The sequence below is a fragment of the Apostichopus japonicus genome, chromosome 19, assembly GCF_037975245.1.
Source record: "Apostichopus japonicus isolate 1M-3 chromosome 19, ASM3797524v1, whole genome shotgun sequence".
In the NCBI taxonomy this organism is placed as follows: Eukaryota; Metazoa; Echinodermata; class Holothuroidea; order Aspidochirotida; family Stichopodidae; genus Apostichopus; species Apostichopus japonicus.
Window position 1 is genome coordinate 7,596,989 of NC_092579.1, and position 19,745 is coordinate 7,616,733.

The following is a 19,745-nucleotide window of genomic DNA, read 5'->3' on the forward strand; positions in this document are numbered from 1 at the left end:
CAGTCAATCTGATTGTGCAATGTTCGAGGGTACGTATGTATGATACACATGCTTAGTCCTACGTTTGTCCTGAAGTCAAAATATCATACCGGCGTGCACATACTTTATCACTGTGAGCTCGTTACATCTTTTTTGCATAGTATCAAGTATGTAAGACAGGGATTCTGTGTGATTTGCAATACATCTCACTCTCATTCTAGGGTAACCCATGGTCGATGTGACGCGGCTGTGATTTTTTTATGCAGGTTATGACTGTGACTTGTGAGGCTAGACCTACACGTTACTCACACTACATTTGACTCATGTTACAATACTTGTTAGCCTTACCGCAGTGCTATAGCCTAAGTTAGTCTCGGTTTAATAACAGACGCTCCCAATGTTACTTTAGGCTATGTAATAATAAATTATACATGTATGTATGTATCCTAGATCCTCCTGCAAGCAGGAACTCGCGAAGAAGCCTCGTTGGCTTATCAAAGCCGCAAGCTGACCAAAGTCACTCTCTTAGTCTTACATTCATATTTAACGTCCATGATTATGCATTGTCAATTAGGATATGCCTAACGTTAGGCCTTTGACCATTTTGAGTCATAGGTGATCTGCATTAAAACTAAATGCAGCCGAGGCACACAATAACGTCTGCCAGATTGCAAGTACAGCCAGTTCATTTACAGGGCCAGACTAGTACTGCAGTTAGGCGGTAACCGTTATTCTTCGCACACGTTACTTTCCGCTCAAACAAAACAGTGTTTTCCGCACACAAATTTGTCAGTGGTGAACAGCGTTTTTCAACAGAAAGTACCGGTTTTTTGGGAGGAGCAGAATGGCTTACTGAAATGATTAGGCACATGGAAAGAAGCAAGCTGTGTGTGTATTTTCTGGGATCGATGGTATTGTTTAACACTTCTGTACACCTCATTCGAAACTAGGCTAGGTCAAATTACCAGCATTAGACGTTTATTTTTGCGCGAGTCTTCACACCCTTTAAATTGAGGGAAAATATACTGTACAGTTAAGTGGAAAAAAAGGTGTTTTCCGCACAAGAATTTTTTCAGCGGAAAGTAATGTGCGGAAATTACCATGTGCGGAGAACAACTGAAACCCAGTTAGGCTAGGCCGACTACATTTGTAAACAAGAGTACTGTAAAACTAGTAAATGAGTATTGATAGTTATGGTAGAATTTGGTAATTTCACATGTTCCTAAATTTGTGTACTGTGTTACTATTTAAATAAATGCAGCTGTACCACTGTAAACACTGTAGTTGCTGTATTGTAAAATGGTAACTACTTGTTCAAATTTAATTTTAATCCAGAAATCCATAATGTCAACAGCCAAATTCCCACAGTGAAACTAAGAAACATCAATTTTGTATTTTGAGGCACGTTTTGGACTATTTCTCCCATTTAACAGATATAGCCTACACAGTAAAATTAAACGCATGGGCGAAGTTAGGGAAATTTTGCCTAAATTGTGTAGTTTGACTCCCCGACGTATACAAGTAGTATTCTCTCTATTTATGGTGGAATTTTTTCAAACCGTCAATGAAATCACATTGCTAAGGGATAGAACTAAACTGCTGAGCGAAATCAGTGAGTTTGTTATCAGTGGGACCTTTGTCTTTGGCAAACTTAGGATTGCTGTTGAAGACATGTTAACCTTTGCCTGAAGCATTTAAAATGAGTAGGCATATGTTTCAAAGAGCATAACACAAGCATGGACCACATGAACAATTTTTGTTTTTAGCAAATGGATATCAACCACTGAAACAGTGTATTTTTCTCTGCAAAACCTGCTGAAGCCCTGTGCAGAGATATGATCCTTCAATGCCCATTTATTTTTCAACATAGTCCACAGCTGTATCACATAGTGCATAGCTTCCAAGCACATTCTCCCTCGACTGTTCACCAGGTACCAAAGGGATGGCATGTATTGCTCTAGGCTAGCCAAGTTGAAAATATAAAAGAAAAATACATTTTAAGTTGTAATTTTTAAAAGAAAAATATATTCAGATATTCTTTGAGTTTCCTTCTAACTTCATTCATAAGCGCCATGGGCAGTTACTCATTTTCTTGTGTGGCGCTATTAAAATCTACAATATTATTATTATTATTATTTTTATTATAGATTTAGAAAATAGAAAGCCATGTTTGGACGGGTGTGCTTGCTCTGTTCTCTGAGTCGACCTGTGGTGTCTGCACATCTCTCTCGAACGCATCAATTGCGTGCTCTTTATTCTTCATATGAAAGTCAGTACAGTCTTAACAAACTCTACCCAGGAAGCGATCAGGATGTTACTAAACCGTTGGATAAACCATCCAAGGAGTTATTCCTTCGACTTCAGGATGACATAGAAGAGGTAACTTCCATCAGTTTTCATCTTTTTTGAAAGATCAAAATGAAGCTTTGAAAATTAGGTGTTAAGAGTGGATCATGAGAAAAAACAAAAGTGAGAAAAAAAACAGACTTGAAAAAGACTATTTATAAACTAAGTATCTCACCTTTTTATTGCCTTGTTTTTCGAACAACGAAAACACTGAGATATGCAATGAAATGTCTGGTTTCTTTAGAATCTATGGTGATAAGGTCTTCCATTCTGTTATGATTTGTTAAGATTTAGCTCCATTGATTTTGACTCGGTTTCTGCTACCTATTAAAATCCATAACAATGCAGAAATTTGCTCAAGTTCAGTTCTTGAACAAAGTGTTATTTTTACAGAAAATTCCAATTTAACCTGGATATGGATTTAACAAAAATGGAAACACAGAAGATGCCTAGATTATAACAGTTTCATTATGAAATCCATTCTTGTATATACAGTATGTTCATTATGGTTCTTCTAGATCAGCAGTTTGAACCTTCTTCCTACAACATCCCCAAATTTAATTAGACCACTGATATGAAAAATATTTAAAGCAACCATTAAAATTCTGATTTTTGAAAACTGGGCTGACAGGATTCTCTCATTTTTCCAAGAATTTTTTATTTTCTATTTCTATTTAACATGTCAAAATTAAGCAAATTAGCTGGCCTCACCTCCCCCCCCCCAAATTAATTTTTTTGATGTGTAATGATATAGTTTGATCTGTTTGTTATTATTTTGAGGATATTTCTTGGGGTAGCTCAACCTGTACACCAAATGTGAGCAACAAAACAGAATTCAGTTCCACTTGACGTTCAAATTTACTTCACATTTTACTGTATTAAGGTTGCCATATTTTTAGTATTAACCAGCTCTAATTTTGTTTACAGGTTTCAGAAACAGAAAAGTTTTCTGGTTTCATACCGATAGGTAAGTCTCACCCGAGCAATCTTAAAGGAGGGTAGTGGTTTTGGTTGCACTCAATGAAAGCCAGCATGTTTTTAACAGATAAACACATCAAGTTCAGGTGATATTTCTTATCAAGGGCAACGTTTTGACTTCACTGCCCATCTGATATGATGTACTAAATTGCTACGATTTTCTTTAAAATTTCACTAGTCTTAAAATAATGAAGTGTGGCTGTATGTTGATTTTTGTGTCACACATATATAAATGTCTAGATCACTGCATAGCTGCCTCTGTTAAATGTTTCTATATCAGACTTACTGATCTTAGTAAAAGTGATAAGCACAGAAAATGCTGCTCACATATGCTGGTTTCATATGCTTCCTTTCTTGTTTCCTTTGTGTTTTAATGTTCTTTCAAAATGTGATTCTTTGGTCACATCATCATGGTCTCATCTTTAATCTCACACATTCCTTAAGGTGCTCATAACTGGAAAAAAATGAGTGAATTAATTAATGTTTGATGTTTTTTTTCTCACCTCTATAGATAAATTAAATGTCAAGTTTAGCAAAAGTGGTGGACCGGGAGGTCAGAATGTCAACAAAGGTGAGTCAGATTCTGCTTCAAAATGTGAGACATGAATAACAAAAATGACAATTTTATGACTACATATTATTTCTTTCTCAAAGCATAAAATTCTTGGTCAAGTTTGTGATACTGAAATCCCATAGTAATGTAGTTCATATAAAGCTTTGCTAGCAAATTTTTATGTCAAGTGATATTTTCTTTTGAAATATTGTTTCTAATTTGCTGGTTCCATGTGACTATTAATACTGACACAGAGAAGTGTCTCTGAACGGCAACATTTTGAGAATCGAATAAAATTCATGAATGGATCACTCGTTGATATGTATTTACTAATTTAGAAATATATACAGTAATATAAATATAATAAATTATTATGATAGAAAGATCGTGGCAGGTGTATCAGTATTGCCAATTGCGGTGGTATTTTAGGTACATTTGGTGAAATTGTTGACCAAACTGAAAAAGCTGTATAGTCTATTTTTGATTCCTCATCAAACCAGAGATCTAAGCCTTGAAAAACTTGCAAACTTGATAACTTCAAAAACATATTTTGGATGAAATTCAGACTTGACATTTGGATCCAACTTATTAAGTAAAAGAGCCTCTTTGCTTTTCATGGAGTTCAAAGGTTATTGGTGGTTACCATCAATCAAATTTTAGGAACGTTGTAAGAGCAATAACTCCACAGGAAAGGCTTGAATGTACATTCATACTTGTGGCAAGGAATGGCTCAACCTCTTGGCTTTCTGGTTATTCTGCTAGTTCATCAGCTTTAACCAAACATTGGAAGAAGCCTCCGAAGCATTCAAAAGCATGACATGTCACAAATGAGGCATTTCTTAATTTGTTACCAACAGTTGAATCAAAAGTAGACCTTCGGTTTCACCTGGAGTCAGCAGAGTGGTTACCGGCCAGTATACGAGCACAAATACAAGAAAAGGTTTGTACAAAAGATTAAACAGTGAGGGATATCAAAAGCAGGTCAATTGTAAATTGTAAGTCTCTAGTCTGAGATGCCAGGCAGGGAATGGGAGAGGGCTGGGGAGGAATTGTTTGGGTGTCAATCATTTAAGCAATTTGTAGAAGAACTGAAGCAGAATGAGAATTGGGGGATGGTTTCTTTCTTTTGAGGTGTGCTTAAGAGAGAAACAGCACAACAAACTTGTAATATTTTAATAGACTTGTTAAGTTTTGGTGGTTAGTAGAGTTTGATCTTAATGTTCGTACTGTCATTGGTTTAATGAGGATGAACCAATCTAAAGTTTACATCATCTTTCTGCTGTGCCCATCAATCTCCATATTTTGTATAATAATATTGTGGTTAATGTTAACTAGTTAATGGTGTGAAAACTCCTTCATTAGTAATTTGTTTTTGTTTTTTTGTTACATTGTTCAGAAGCAAACAAATATCAATGCAAAAGGCGAACTGGTCATCACATCTCAAAAGACACGGTCACAGATGAGAAACGTCCAAGATTGTCTCCAGAAGTTGAGAGATATCATCGCTGAAGTACAGAGGACACCCAAAGAACCAGATGAAAATTCAGCAGCAGTCTGGAGAATGAGGTAAATGTGAGACCATGGCATTGGACTCCTGTTAGCTTGGGTAGAGGGCACAGTTAGCAAACCTTGCCTGGGGATTAGGTGTTAGGCTAGGAAGCCTATATATTATTACATCGATCACTCCAATTAAACGAAGAGTTACATTCGAATTTACGATAGACTTAGGTTTCTCTTTCTTTTCTCAAATTAGTAATGAATCATGATGTAAAATAATAGCAAACTGCAATCCCCATGGTCAAAGGGACTCGGTAACATTTCCAGGGCGAAGCTTACCACAATACATTTCTGGGGTGTTTGCAGAACGGGAAGAAAAAGGAGGGGTATGGGAGGGGGAAGCATTATTATACCTTATGGCCCCAGAGCATATCAATCAGGCACCATCCCCATGTATTTCTCAACTTCATATTTCTGAATTTGTAAGATTATCATCTCCATGGCATATTATAATTGGGAAATTCTGTTAGAGTTTAAATAATATTGCAGCAGCTGTTTAAGGTTTTTGCTCTTTTCTGTTAGAATAACTGGAATATTGAGGGATAATTTCATAACTGTTACAAGACAGCTGTGAACAATAGTCAAATATATCCTCCATTTTTGCAGGCAAGAGAAATCCACACGAGAACGTCTGAAGCAGAAGACTATCCATTCAAGAACCAAGACAGACAGACAGGTGTATGCTGATGAATAATAATGACATGTTGGTGAATATTCATGACATGGTTGTAACCGAGCAGCCAGTTAGGACAATTTCCTAACGCTTTTACCACTCTATATTGTACTACCGTGCTTGAAAGGACTATCAATTAACAGTACAATCAGCTCCTTACCTTCCTCAGATAGAAACATGATATTCATCCTGCTCATACTGACAGTACAAGTGCTTTGAAGCAGGACATGAAGTACGGTATAGAAAGAATTGTCCCAACTGGGTATAACCAAGGACGAGACCAAGACAAGTAGGTGTGGCCACAATTCAATAGCTAGACAGATTGAAGTGTGAAAGTGGTGAAAAGAATTATTATTAGTTGCTACTGTATTGTATTTGGGTTGGCTGATAAAGCTGACAGTGTATCAAAGTAACTGGTTGAATCAGAACACTCTAAAGAGACAGGGCCAATCACAGATCCTTGTGCTGTTTGGTGGTGTGACCATCTAATGAATATGCGTATCGTTGGACATTAGATATCGACAAGCATATACCATGTAAAGTACCAGGAAAGATGTTGACATCTGTAATTGTGGAGAGTGTAAGCTATCAAGCAGACATATCTGACTGGTTGGTTGTCATTGGTGTACAATGTACAAGATATATAAAGAGAGTAATGACATACATATTCCATATAACACCAGGAGAGATGTTGACCTCTGTAATTGTGGAGAGTGTAAGCTATCAAGCAGACACATCTGATAGGTTTTCCTTGTCGTACAATGTACAAGATATATAAAGAGAGTATGGACATGCATATTCCATATAACACCAGGAGAGATGTTGACATCTGTAATTGTGGAGAGTGTAAACTATTCAAGCAGACACATCTGACAGGTTGGTTGTCCTTGAATGTACAAGATATATAAAGAGAGTAGAAATGTACAACAAATATGGGATAAGAAGACAGAAAAAGTGTTAAATCTCCATTTTCTATAATTTTCATACCCTTGCTGCAGCAGCAATATACAAATATATGAGTTGCATAGAAAAGTGTTTAATTATTATTGTCTAATTATTAAAGGGAAACTTTGGACAGTTGCAAACCACTTAAGAACAAGTAGGATCCCAGACACACTATCAAGTATAATTGAACAATCATCAACTTATATCGGCCGTTTTCTTACTATTAATGTAGGCATACAAGGTTGTTTACAACATAAAATATCAAGGCGGTAAAAATCTCTTTGATTCCACGGCTCCAACTGCCTACCACTTCAAAATCAATTTTGACTCTTAAGAGATACTTAAATATACTGTATTTCTAGAAGATACTTGGACACAACTTGGTGAGCATTTTCAAAGTTTTCCTTGAAGCAGCAGCAACGTTGTATTTCATATACTAGTATGTCATCAGTTGTCTACTGATACTAATAATATCCATGATGATTTTCGACAAATAAACATACCGGAGGAAATGAAATATACCACGAGTCTTTATTCCACCTCGTTTCATGGTGTTCGTTTGTACTTTTAAGACCAGTACTGGTTAGGGTTACCATATTTCTTTGGTTCAAGGTTCAGGTTAGCACTTAGTTTAGCTGTACAGTCTAAACAATGTTATACCCTAACATTGCTAAAGTGCTAGCATCGCTAAAATAGTGTTAGCGCTATACTGCCCAGGTTACACATCTGTTCCCGCTAAGCTTGCAGAGCTATACATGCGGCCATAAAACATGTTTTTGAAATTGTCAAGTATAGTGACACCATATGTTTATACTTTTATTAATTGTTCATTCATAAACTGCTGAAAATTGCGATAATTTAGTTCGTCCATAGGACAATACATTTATGTTCATTGCTAAACTAAAACAACAATCTCAATTAATCAGGATGATGTATGGTATGGCACTGGTGTTTATTTTCTAGTTTCTTAATCTTAAAATGCCACAAATGATTGACAAACCAGCTTTAAATATTGTTTAAACATACAATGAGGTTCCCTAGGGAGCATTATGGCAAGGTTTTACTCTTTGGAAATCTAAGCTCCATCAAAACTTTTAATGATATCTTCCAAACAATGTCAGCAATTTTATCAAAATATTTGTAATTACTGATGAACATATTCATTTCAAGGCAATTGTAAACATTATTACTCTTATATTTGACAAATATTTGTTGTTGCAAATTTCTAGAACAGTTATTTACTCCCAGTGTAGTTTGCTTCTCTCTACTGTTTGATCAATGTAACATTTTAGTAGAATGTAATTTACAGTGTCTAGGGAATCATATCTCTAAATCTTGCAAATTTGCAACAAAATGTAGAATTGATCAAACCAGTTTGAATTAATTCTCAATTTTAGAAATTGAACAGGTGTCCATACATACTACTGGTTTTGTACATTTGTCTATTTTATGGATTTTAATGAACAATACTTGATCGTTAAGTGTGGAATGTAAAAAAATATAATAAAGCATGATATTTTACTTTCCCATATTATTGCAAGTATTATCTTCTAGCATTTATTCAAGCCTTCAACCTGTCAGTTAACAATGAACACCTGGTAATGTACGAAAAAAGAAGACAAAACAAATAGCAAAGTTGCTGATCAGATGAATCCAAAGCTACGTAGATCAAATCTGCCAGCTGCTACTACAGTACTTCAAAATAAGTTTAAAACTTATAACAATGTCTACAATATGATCTTCTCCAGAGGCTGAAGATCTGATCTTAAGGGCTAAAGAGTCATTCAGCCTCTGAAGAAGATCATGCTAGGATCAAAAAGTCAGGCCCACTTACTTTTACACATTCTCTTACACAGGCTCTTTAAGTGGATGAGCAGTGTGCTAACAGTTTTTGTTTTATTTTAACTGTCTACATTAGTGTAAATAACATGTATAAATCAGCTTGAAATAATTCACAAATTGGGACTTCTACTCTAGTCCAAATAGAAACTACTTTGTTATCTATATAAACTGGTGTGAAAAAAAGGGGGTAAAATCAGCTCAAAATGTTGCTCCGACAAATATTGTTCTACTTTTCTTGCAGCACTGTTGTGAAAGGTTACACATTGAAGATGTATGAATTTGCGCAGTTCACAATGTCAATAAAAATGCACTTCTCCAAAATAGCAATTTAAATTCAGACTGGGCCTATATCCATCCTTTTGTTACAGATATCATTATCAATTGCATTCCCTTACAAGCATGCACACACCAACTCCAGTGATAGGTTAGAGGCTAGGTCCTTGTCCATTTCATTCTGCCTCTGAATATCCTGTTAGGGATCAAAACTTCTCGGCCCTCTTAACATTTCTGTATTTACCTTCCAAAGGCTATTGGCAGTAGATAAGCACTGTTTCTTCACCATGTTTTTCTCTCCTTGGTATTAACAAATTAATTATGCAGTTTGTCTTTCATTGCAGTCCCTGAGACATTCATGATATCTTCCCCCTTACCCCACTCTCTAAACAACCAATCCAATCACATCTATTTTTGAGATTATAAATAGGATGAGATTTGTGCTATATGGCATGCATGTCACTGTCAAGTGGGTAAAGATAAAATAAATCACAAGAGAGAAATATAATTGTGAAAATAGTTTCTCTGTAGCAGCACTTACATATACATCAGACCTTTTCTGAGTTAATGGCAAAATAGAAAATATATAAATTTAATATTAATAATTAGCTTTTCTAGGATTATACTTTGTAATAAATGCAATACAGCTATTGCAGAAACAATACAAAAATCTACATTTAACTTATCAATGAGGCTCCACCAATCTCTTTGGCCCCTACCACTCTCTGCCCCCTCCCCCTCCCCACCCAATTGAATACCTCTCTACATCTAAACAGGTTTTTCTGAATATAAATACACAATTTCAGATGATGTCATACTTTAAACATATTGCAACCTGTTCATAAGAAAAAAACCTTGCATAATGCTCTGGTGGGACAACATATCAAAGGTTTCAACATGCCTCACTCACTCCCACCCCCCTCCCATCCCACTTTTCAACCCACAAAGGAAGAAAAAACGAAAAAAATATATATATTTATCTATATCAACAGAAAGGCAGTAGAAAATTTGAAATGTTTAAGATACTTTTAGAAAAAACTTTGTCACAAAAATAATCTTTAATAAATAGTTACTTTTGTATAAATCAGCCTATCATTATTTATCATCTTAACCTTCCAAATGCATTAACTTTACCAAGATGAGATTTGATGTCCAGACTAAAGGTACTCCAAGCGTATTCTGTACATACTTTAAGTTGCGGGCAGGACGAGCGAGGCGAAGGCTGCTGCTTGTGTAAACAGAATCCGGACACGGACCAAAATGTCTTGATGCTATCGTCGATCCATTTTACTAGCTCTGACCCACTTTTTTTGCTATTTCTGTTGGCTTCGGCTAAAAGCGCTGAGTTGTCCTCTAAATCAAATACAGACCTTAGTGGGGAGAAGTCCTTTCCTACATAATTGTTTTTCAGAGGACCCGAATTAGTTTCAAACAGTTTAGAAGGGGATAACTCTTTATTTTTCATGGTCGATAGTGGGACTATTAAAAAATTGACCTCTGCCACAACCTCCCAATGGTAAAGAATCTTTAAGGTCCATTTGCCCGGGCGTAGCGGTTTATTGAACGGCGGTTGATGGTGTAGTTCTTCTCTGTCGGCTTCAATGGTCGTGTCAAACGATGCTGCTATATGATTGGCTGGGTCGATCCATGTGATTGTTATGCTGTACTCTGAGCCTTTGACCCAAAGTGATGCAAAGGTCGGACTGTCGTATGGACCCATGATGTTCCCGTACTTTCTGAAAATTCGCTCTTTGGCATCAAAGTTAAGTCCAACCTGTTGAGACCCAGAGACACAAAAGGTAAGAATCAAAATATTGTGGAATGACTTAGTCTATATGGGAAGTGCATGATACAGCAAGAGAAGTGCATTATGTCAGGTCCCCAAAATAACTTGGGTTTTGTTTCTTATATCTTCTGTTCACATCTCATTGTTGATGTTACTCTTGGTGTTCTTAAACTCCCGATAACTCTTAAAACTATCATTGGTTTGAGTTGATTTTAGGACTGAATTATTTGCCCTCTAGAAATACTGTTTTCAAGGTTTCCAGTCAGCTTTCTGTTCATGATTTGTAAATAATTTCAATAACAGGAATCCATATCATCAAATTCAACATTATCACTGTCCTGGGAAACAATGGTTGCCATAATTGGAGCAGGATCTTGGAACAACCGAAAGCGGTTTCATTGAAAGACCTTAATCTACAAGGTGGAACATACCTAGTGATAAGTTCATTTTAAAATTTTATTATTATTAAAGATCTTATGTAGTCTGATTTCTTACTACTGAGAGCCTAAGAAGAAACTTCCCACCCAAATCAGCCAATTTTGGAGAATTGACAACCTCACCTACTCCGGCATTTTAAACCAGTTTTCTGAACTGAGAATTAGATCTGCCATAAATTATAAAGTTCACTTTGCATCCAGTCTAAACAAGATAAAGGATATAGACAATGGTGGCAGTAAAGTAATAAGACAGACTCCCACATGTGCTATTAACAATTACGAATGTGGAAGGTATGTGTGGCCTTGACACACATTCTTGATGTGTTTATCCACAGACATAACATTACATATAGATGTTGAGCATAAAGTGGTAGGCATTTTGTTTGTTTCAGTTAAACATGCCACTGGGAGCATGTACACTTCAACACAAAGCTCCAAGCATATTGCTACTCAAAGAACTAACCTCTATGCGTTTTAACCTTCCTCCGGGACCATCGATGTTTAATATTCTATGTAAATTACTCAGAGGAAAAAAGGCTTCCACCATTTGCGTGTGGTTCAGAGAATCCACGGCACGAGCTGTCACTATTAGTCCTTTGAGGGAATCCATTCGGTAGTAGCCGGATACTTCGTGGGGCATATCGCTGATCTTCAGAGAACAATTCTTATCTGTCGGCTAAGAAACAAAACAGGAAAATTATTGTATTGGCTGAAGAAAACCCAGAGGGATTCCGCAGTAAATATGGCAACAGCGTCGGCCATTCCACAGTGAGAATAGCGAGTTGCAAAGAGCAATGGCATGGACTGCACCAGACAATCTTATGTGTTAACATGCAGGACTCTGTAAACATAGATGAATAGATTGGGTGTTGAGGGTATGAAGAGATGGGAATGTGAAGTTACATTTAGAGATTACACTCTGCAAGTTTATCGGCATGCCCTGCCCTCCATCCCCCTTTCCCTCCCATCCATCCATCCCCACCCCCACCCCCCGTCTTTAGAGTACTAAATAATCACAGTTTCTATTATGACTGTGAGGAAGTACAAGTGTTTCATCATATCTCCCTTGCTCTCCTTGTTGGAGGCATATATATATACAAGTACCTGTTCATTTAAGTTGACGGTCTCTTTCAAGACTCTCAGGAATGCCCTGTAGGTGGTCATCTCTCCATCGCTGGCCACGGTCAAGGTGTCCTCTTCATGATATATACTCTGAAAGTAAGTATTCATGCCGGGGGTACCCATCGGATAAGCGTTGTACAGGTAGGTATCTACTTGATTGATGACTGCAAGGCTGACCACCGGCTCAAACTTCCTGGAGAAATAAACTGGACGGCTGTTCTGTAGGAACAAGCAAAGAAAGAGTTGGCAGGCTGGAATCGAAGATATACTGTTAAGCTATGGCCAGGTCATAACTGAAGAAAAATTCCTGACACGAGAAATTTGAGCAAAAAAAAATAGAAAAGAGAGCCAGGTATGGGAAGTGATGAAATAATAGGAGTATTATCAAAAAAATATGCTTGATGAAAGCATATATTGGTAATTGGTCACATTTCAAAAGGAAATATTTGCTGATGTGAACAGAGGGAGGATAGGAGGCATACGCGTAGGAGGCGGGGGGGGGGGGCTGGGGGACTGCAGCCCCCCAACCAAGATTTTTGGTGAAAATTCGGGCAATATGCTGAGAATTTTTCGGGCACCTACTGAAAGAAGAAAAATTTGCAGTTGTGTTTTTCAATTTTTTGTGTGAAAATTCAGGCAATATGCTGAGAATTTTTTCGGGCACCTACTGAAAGAAGAAAAATTTGCAATGTGTTTTTCAATAGTTAAACTGATATTGTTATTATCGTTATTATTGTAACGACTTCCCCAATAATTAAAACCAATATGGAAGGGTAATAACACGGAAAATATAACCAAAGTTTTTCGTGCGCTCCGCGCGCATTCAACATCTTATTGTGCATATCATATAGTATTCATCGGTTAGTAGCACGTGATGTAATAACCAATGAATGCCTATATGATATGCATATTAACATGCTGAACGCGCGCGGAGCGCGCGAAAAATTTGGTTATATTTTTCGGGCAAGTCGTTACAGCCCCCAAATCAAATTAGGCTCCTATGCCTATGATAGGAGGTGGACAGTGGAAATGCTGTTACAGTTGATTATCTTTAGCATGACATGAGAGTATCAGAGCTGATAAATCATAGCAATAACCAATACAAACTAGAGAATTATAAAACATTTACCAAACAAAAATACTAATTACAAGAAGTCAATACAACAACACAAACCAAAACAAATAACATAAAAAAAAAATTCTTTGTACATCATCCGAGCAGAAGAAATAAAATTGTTAAATATACCACCAGTATATAGTTATAGTTTATGAAAATCATTTTCCCACAGAAAATTGACATAAAAGTGTGGACAATCTTTTCCTGTCCATGCTAGTAGTTCTTGAATATGTCAATAGGATGCTCAAACTACTTCAGTTTGTACAGGTAATGATATTTCCTTATTTGACTGGTTGGTGCTTCCTGTGTTAAGTACCTTGACATTAGATCTATAACAACCTTCTTGTAAAGGTTTAAACAATTAAGTACCATCGGGTCATCAACGGTTCCAAGAATAGAATGATACATCACGAGCAACTGGCCTGTAAACCAATCCATGCCATTTTTGGGGTGTTACAGGCATGTTATATCACATATACGACATACCTTCACTTTGTAAAAGTCTTCTGGTTTAAATACGTTCGGTGAGCAGCCGCACCAGTCAACGATGTGTTTGTACTGACACTGGCATCCGAGCTTCCTCTTCCAGTTGGTGATATGAAGGTTGTTATCAATCAGGGTCTCACAGTGTTCACTGTTTACCAGGACCAGATGGAAAAAGGACTGAAAAAAGAAAATATGAAAAAGAAAATATTAATAAAATAAATTACAACACAAATTTCTGAAAAAAAAGAAAGAAGGAAGAGTTGGCAATGTTTGGAAATCGGAATACAATCACTTCTTTATTGATACTCTTACCACAGATGATGGTCAGAAAGGAGGGAGACATTCATCATCATATCCTTAACAGCTCTGTATGACCTTTGACATCTGAGCAATCCAACCTAAAACTTTTATGAACATGACTTTTGATGTTCATCTTGTAGACCAGTAACATTTGAATGAATGTTTAAGGCACTTCATGTTGAGTCACTACTTTTCTTCACTCCACCCCCCCCCCCCTCCCTTTTCCATCTTCTCCCCAAATAATTGTAATACTTTGTCTATACTTTGCTTGTAGGAGTACCAATTACTCTTTAATGGTGCAGGCTTAATTGGTGCCATTTCTATCCACCCACCCCCCACCCTCTCCCCTTGCACAACACCCATCCTTAGCATTGCTAAATGATTGCCTACACTTACCAACTTATGAAACATGGTATTACATTTGATGGGCACTTTACATGGCTGCTCTATTGTTAAGGGAACTGAGGTCACTTTCATCTTGACTTTGATACAGTGTATAGTTACCTCTTATTTGTGCCAAGGAAAATTTGCAATAAAACTGCAAGTGAGCAGTTAACCTCAACCAGTCAACTTTGACGGTGCAGTGAACCCTCAACTTTGACTGTGTAATGACCAGTCAACATTGACTGTGAAGTGAACCCTCAACTTTGACTGCTGTTTAGTGAGCTGTCAAATGTGACTGTGTAGTGAGTGCAGTGAATCCACAAGATACACATCCTACATAAACTGTCAGCAGTCATACCTGCAGGTCCACAAGATACACATCCTACATAAACTGTCAGCAGTCATACCTGCAGGTCCACAAGATACACATCCTACATAAACTGTCTACAATCACATCAGCAGGTCCACAGGATAAATCCTGTATAAACTAACCAGTCAACATTTACATCTGCAGAAGGTCTGTAGGTCCACAGGATACACGTCCAACGTGAACATTCACCCCTGACAGATCGGTAACTGCTGTTCATGTTACATGATCCTTAGAGACTTAAAGAAGTGTGTATGCTGGTCTGTATAGGACAGGATTAACACCCACAGCTAACAATCACCTGAGCAGAGAGCCTTAAACTGTACCGATTATTCATCTCTGTGCATGTTACATGATCCTGAGAGACTTAAAGAAGTGTTGTATGCTGGTCTGTATAGGACAGGATTAACACTCACAAAGATTTAGCAGCAAACAATCACCCAGGAGCAGAGAGCATTAAACTGTACCGATTATTCATAGCCCTGTGCATGATTATATGAATCTAATAAACTGAAACAGATACTTGATACAGCAGGTCTAACGGACACAAGTCCTAGACACGATTACGTTTCAAACATTGCATTCACCTCTGCAGGAAGCAAGCTGTATTTGAACATTTCTTTCAGTCCATTGACCATGGTATTGTTGGCTGTTAGCAGGTACTGGCAATATTCTCTATTGAGGGCAAACCAATCAGAACCTCCGTCGTACACGATGCCTTCTGGAAGTTTACGGTCTCCGATCCTCCACATGTGATTGTCACATTCAATGAAGGTTCTGTCCAGCCCCTGTTTTTTTATAAATCGGCTGTGAAAATGGAGAAAACATATCGACATTATAACAATTCCTGCACAAGAAATATATGACATTGCTATTTTTAAGAATTTTTGTTAATGCTCACCTGAAATTTCAAAGGGCTTAATTAAACAAATATAACATGTATTAACTTCTGAATATTGGCATTGTTTCCCCCCCCCCCCCCCCCAAAAAAATGCATTTATTGAAACTCACTCTCAAGGCAACACTACTTTATTACAATTCATCAATAGTAATTAAGATATCATGTGTGCACTGGTTTACCAAGGAGGTCAATGGGTTTAAGTCCTGTATGCTTTCACCACTCAGGCAGAATAATAGCATCATAACAACACATTGATACAGTTAGTATATTCTCAAAGTTACACTAGATTGTCTTGTTGCCATAACAACTCACTCTCTGAAGAAGTGGATATGCAGGTCAACAGACACAAATCCAAGAAGAAAGGTTTATACCGTGAACAGCCACCTCCACAGGGAGCAAGCTGTACTTGAACATGTGTTTAGTCCGAATCTGAATATTACCATAACAAAACAATGTCACTTGTCCACAGAAATGTCAAAATATTCATCGTAAACCTTGTGGTAATGGAACATTGTTTGAGAGAGAAAGAAGAAAAATTAAAAGTAAAGCAAAATCATAATTTTAATGAGGGTAGATAGAGGGATGTTAGTGAAATGGTTTATATGGGATTCAAACACACCGAATCTGTGGACAAATCTGATTTAAATATGAAAAAAAACACATATATGTCTTGAGGGAAAAGGTATGTCCATACCTTAAAAAAAAAAATATATATATATATTTCAAAAAATATCTCACCGTAAGAAAAGGTGGGGGAGGAGTGAGGGAAGAAAACAAAATGGCAGGAGTAAATGAGAAAAAGCGCAAAAAAACGATACAAACTTATTGTAATACTGCCAAAAACCTAATTGCTAATGAAACAAAGTACATGATAGTCCTTTTCAACGACCCCAGGCACACCTCCCACCCGTCAGCTCCTCTCTGTAATGTGTGACCAGCCCTCAACACTTAGTAACACCCAGACAGAGGTGGTCATGAAATTTGCCAAAAGGCATTTTTTTTAGTTTCATGGTGCTGAATGTTTCAATATTATAAGGTTCTCTGGACCAAACTGAGAGGATTTGAAAATTTTACGGGACCACAGAAAATTTGCCCACACTTTGCCCATGTTTGGTCTAGACCTTCCGAACATCCATATTAGATTTATCTAACACCCTAGCCTACTTTGACAGTTGTTATTGTCATGTAAATATTGAGATAAATATTCCAGTGTGTGGCACCTTTGTGGCTACAGGGAAAAACTTCACAGAGAAAAACATGGAACATTGCAATGATAACTTGAGTAAATCTGGCAGAAATTATGAAGTTGAGAAAACGAAAGCAGTGAATTCAGTTCCAAAACAGTGCATAAAAACAAGGAAAATATATTGTGCATTTTAAGTACATGTAGTACTGTCAGTAGATATAACTGATGTCAGACATGTTGAACAAGATGAAACAAAAACTGCACAGCAACTTAATTCCTGGTTGCTAAGGCCAGCAGAGGAATTAAAAACAAAACCTTAAAGAATAAAAAAAAAATGTAGAAAAATTATTGTGCTGTGTGTGAAATCTTTATTCACAAGAAAAATATTTACCTTCTATTTCAGTCGCACAAGATGAAGGATACAGGGGGGAAAAAATTAGATTGAGATGAAAATTTTGGGAAATATGAGTTTGAACTGTGACCTTATTTCCCAGGAATGAAAAGGTTATAGATAAACAAGTTGTTGTGACTTGTTAAAGAGCCAATTTCATCTCTTCATTTATTATAACATATCACAATTGAAATAACAATGAGGTGGTGATATGACGGTTTTCTCCTTACGAGCAGATGCCCAGATCTTTCGTTCTCAATTAGCCATTCATTTTGGTAAAAATTTGTCTCCCAGTTTTCATCAACGTCTACAAATTCCAAGGTTGGAGGAGGGAGGGATTTGGGAGGATGAGGGAGATAAAGAAAATATGGTGTGTGTGGGGGGGGGGGAGGGGGGAACGGAAATCAACTGCGATGAACTTCTCAAGTGATATGATTAAAAATTAAAAATGGTTAGTTTGACCTTACATGGAATCATCCAAAACAAGCAACAATTAAATGTCTGGGATGGGCTGTACTGAGTTGTTCAGTTTGAGAGCTTTACTCATTTCACAATCCAAGAACCAGCTCATACAATCAAAGGAGTATGAACACTACTGTATGTCATATCACAAACTTAACACTGAATGAGCACTAACTTAACTCTACCTTCAAATTCTGATATGATTTGGCCAGGTGTGCTACCACGTATCCTTCTATGGGGAGGGAATTTAGCCCCTCAGAATAAAAATCAAGGGGGGGGGGCTGATCCCTTTCCCCAAATGGCAGACAGACTGTTTCAAATATCACATGGTACAGTACATACAGATACAGCATGTATCTTCTTCAACATTGTTTCAAAAGTTGGAAGGAACAAGGGAAAGGGGACATGGCTATTAAACCAGTAATTGACCGATATCTACCATTGTCATATCTTCACCAGGATGCATGGTGTCGTTTAAACACCATCAAATACTGGTCTGACTCCTGTCCCCAACCCCCCCCCCCCCTCCTTCCCCCAACTCTCAGAGTCACTGAATTTACCTGGAAATGTCCACAGAAGAAGAAGCAACAGGATTGACAAAGTGAGGCAAAAGCTTCAGCAGTTTTTCAATGAAAATGTCATCATCAGAGAATTAAAATAAATGTTTAAGACACCAATATCTTGAACTGGTTTTGAGGGTTAATTGCCGGTCTATCAGAAGTAGCCGGATGGTTGTATTTTTTATTGTGGAGTATCCGACTATCTGACGTCGTCTCAAATTATGACTTATATCACAAAATGCAGCTTTAACTAGTGACACATGCACTGTACTTTTGAAACAATGATATATGTAAATATATTAAGAAAGAATGATAAGAGAAATACAAGTTAAGAAGGAAAATAAAATAAATCAAAGAACAATAAGAAAAAGTTAAAGTTTTATTATGGATACTGCTGAGTGCATGTTGACATACATAGCTTAAAAACAATGAGGGAAAGATAAAAACACCCACCTGCTTTCATCCCGGCCATGAGACTTGAGGAAATTGTTCTGTCGATAATGACCAAGGAATTTCACCAGCTGAGCATTCGTCCTAGAAGAAATAAGAGCAAAGACCGATAGAAGATGTCAAGTGATTTACTCCTTGATATCTCTTCTCAGTTTGAAATGTGTAAGATAAGAAGCCTGCTCAATTGGTTTAAAATAATTGATCTCTTCATTCCATTGTCTCTAGAGACGAACGGAAATTGTTAAATATTGGGAAGGGTGGGCAGACCCGAGTATCACCTCATTATTTTGTGTGGAATGATTAGTGTCGAATGACGGGTTGAATAATCAGTGGACGTGATGTGCAGACAGTCAGCCGTAATGGAAAACAGCCAATAGGAAAGCAGTAAAATGATACAATCATCAAAAAGTACAATCTGGGTCAAATTTATAGGGAGAGTTTTCAGGAAAGGTCACCCAGGTCTTAATGGGTACAGACGGAACTGTTGCATTGTTTTATAATGTTTGTCTGGTGGGGGGGGGGGGGGACAATGATAATATCTGTCAGCCAAAATTAGGGCAATTATATATTTTGGTACGCTTTAATGTTTTGTAGGTACATTTTGTATTTTTGCTCACCTTTATATTGTGAGTACAGTTTAATCTTTTTGT

General features: G+C 37.1%; 2 protein-coding genes across 6 annotated transcripts in view; one reads left to right on the forward strand and one right to left on the reverse strand.

Annotated features, from left to right (window-relative positions):
- Positions 1-16: 16 nt before the first annotated feature.
- LOC139959706 (large ribosomal subunit protein mL62-like) lies at positions 17-8,565 on the forward strand. Of its 5 annotated transcripts, none has more exons than XM_071957520.1 (7): positions 17-112; positions 2,127-2,358; positions 3,253-3,292; positions 3,815-3,874; positions 4,714-4,796; positions 5,253-5,422; positions 6,020-8,565. In XM_071957520.1, exons 2-7 carry the CDS (start codon positions 2,146-2,148, stop codon positions 6,105-6,107), a joined length of 654 nt encoding a protein of 217 aa, XP_071813621.1. In that variant the 5' UTR covers positions 17-112; positions 2,127-2,145; the 3' UTR covers positions 6,108-8,565. The 5 variants fall into 5 exon arrangements, with proteins under 5 accessions (XP_071813621.1, XP_071813619.1, XP_071813620.1 ...); XM_071957518.1 differs by having other exon boundaries at positions 28-146; XM_071957519.1 differs by having other exon boundaries at positions 48-201.
- The window catches only part of LOC139959699 (xylosyltransferase 1-like), an 84,209-nt gene continuing 71,502 nt past the window's right edge, over positions 7,039-19,745 (reverse strand). Inside the window, exons 5-10 of the mRNA XM_071957505.1 lie at positions 19,099-19,179; positions 15,733-15,952; positions 14,095-14,271; positions 12,474-12,710; positions 11,833-12,045; positions 7,039-10,920 (exon numbers count right to left, since the gene is read on the reverse strand). Of these exons, the coding sequence (XP_071813606.1) occupies positions 10,249-10,920; positions 11,833-12,045; positions 12,474-12,710; positions 14,095-14,271; positions 15,733-15,952; positions 19,099-19,179 (1,600 nt within the window). The 3' untranslated portion in view covers positions 7,039-10,248. The remainder of the gene's footprint in view (positions 10,921-11,832; positions 12,046-12,473; positions 12,711-14,094; positions 14,272-15,732; positions 15,953-19,098; positions 19,180-19,745) is intronic.

What these genes read in the sequence shown, in the direction of transcription:
- LOC139959706 (XM_071957520.1), top strand. Translation starts at nt 2,146, where the DNA reads ATGTTTGGACGGGTGTGCTTGCTCTGTTCTCTGAGTCGACCTGTGGTG. An exon ending in AGGTCAGAATGTCAACAAAG is followed by an intron (nt 3,875 to 4,713) that starts GTGAGTCAGATT and finishes TGTTACCAACAG; the next exon opens with TTGAATCAAAAGTAGACCTT. An exon ending in GAGCACAAATACAAGAAAAG is followed by an intron (nt 4,797 to 5,252) that starts GTTTGTACAAAA and finishes TACATTGTTCAG; the next exon opens with AAGCAAACAAATATCAATGC.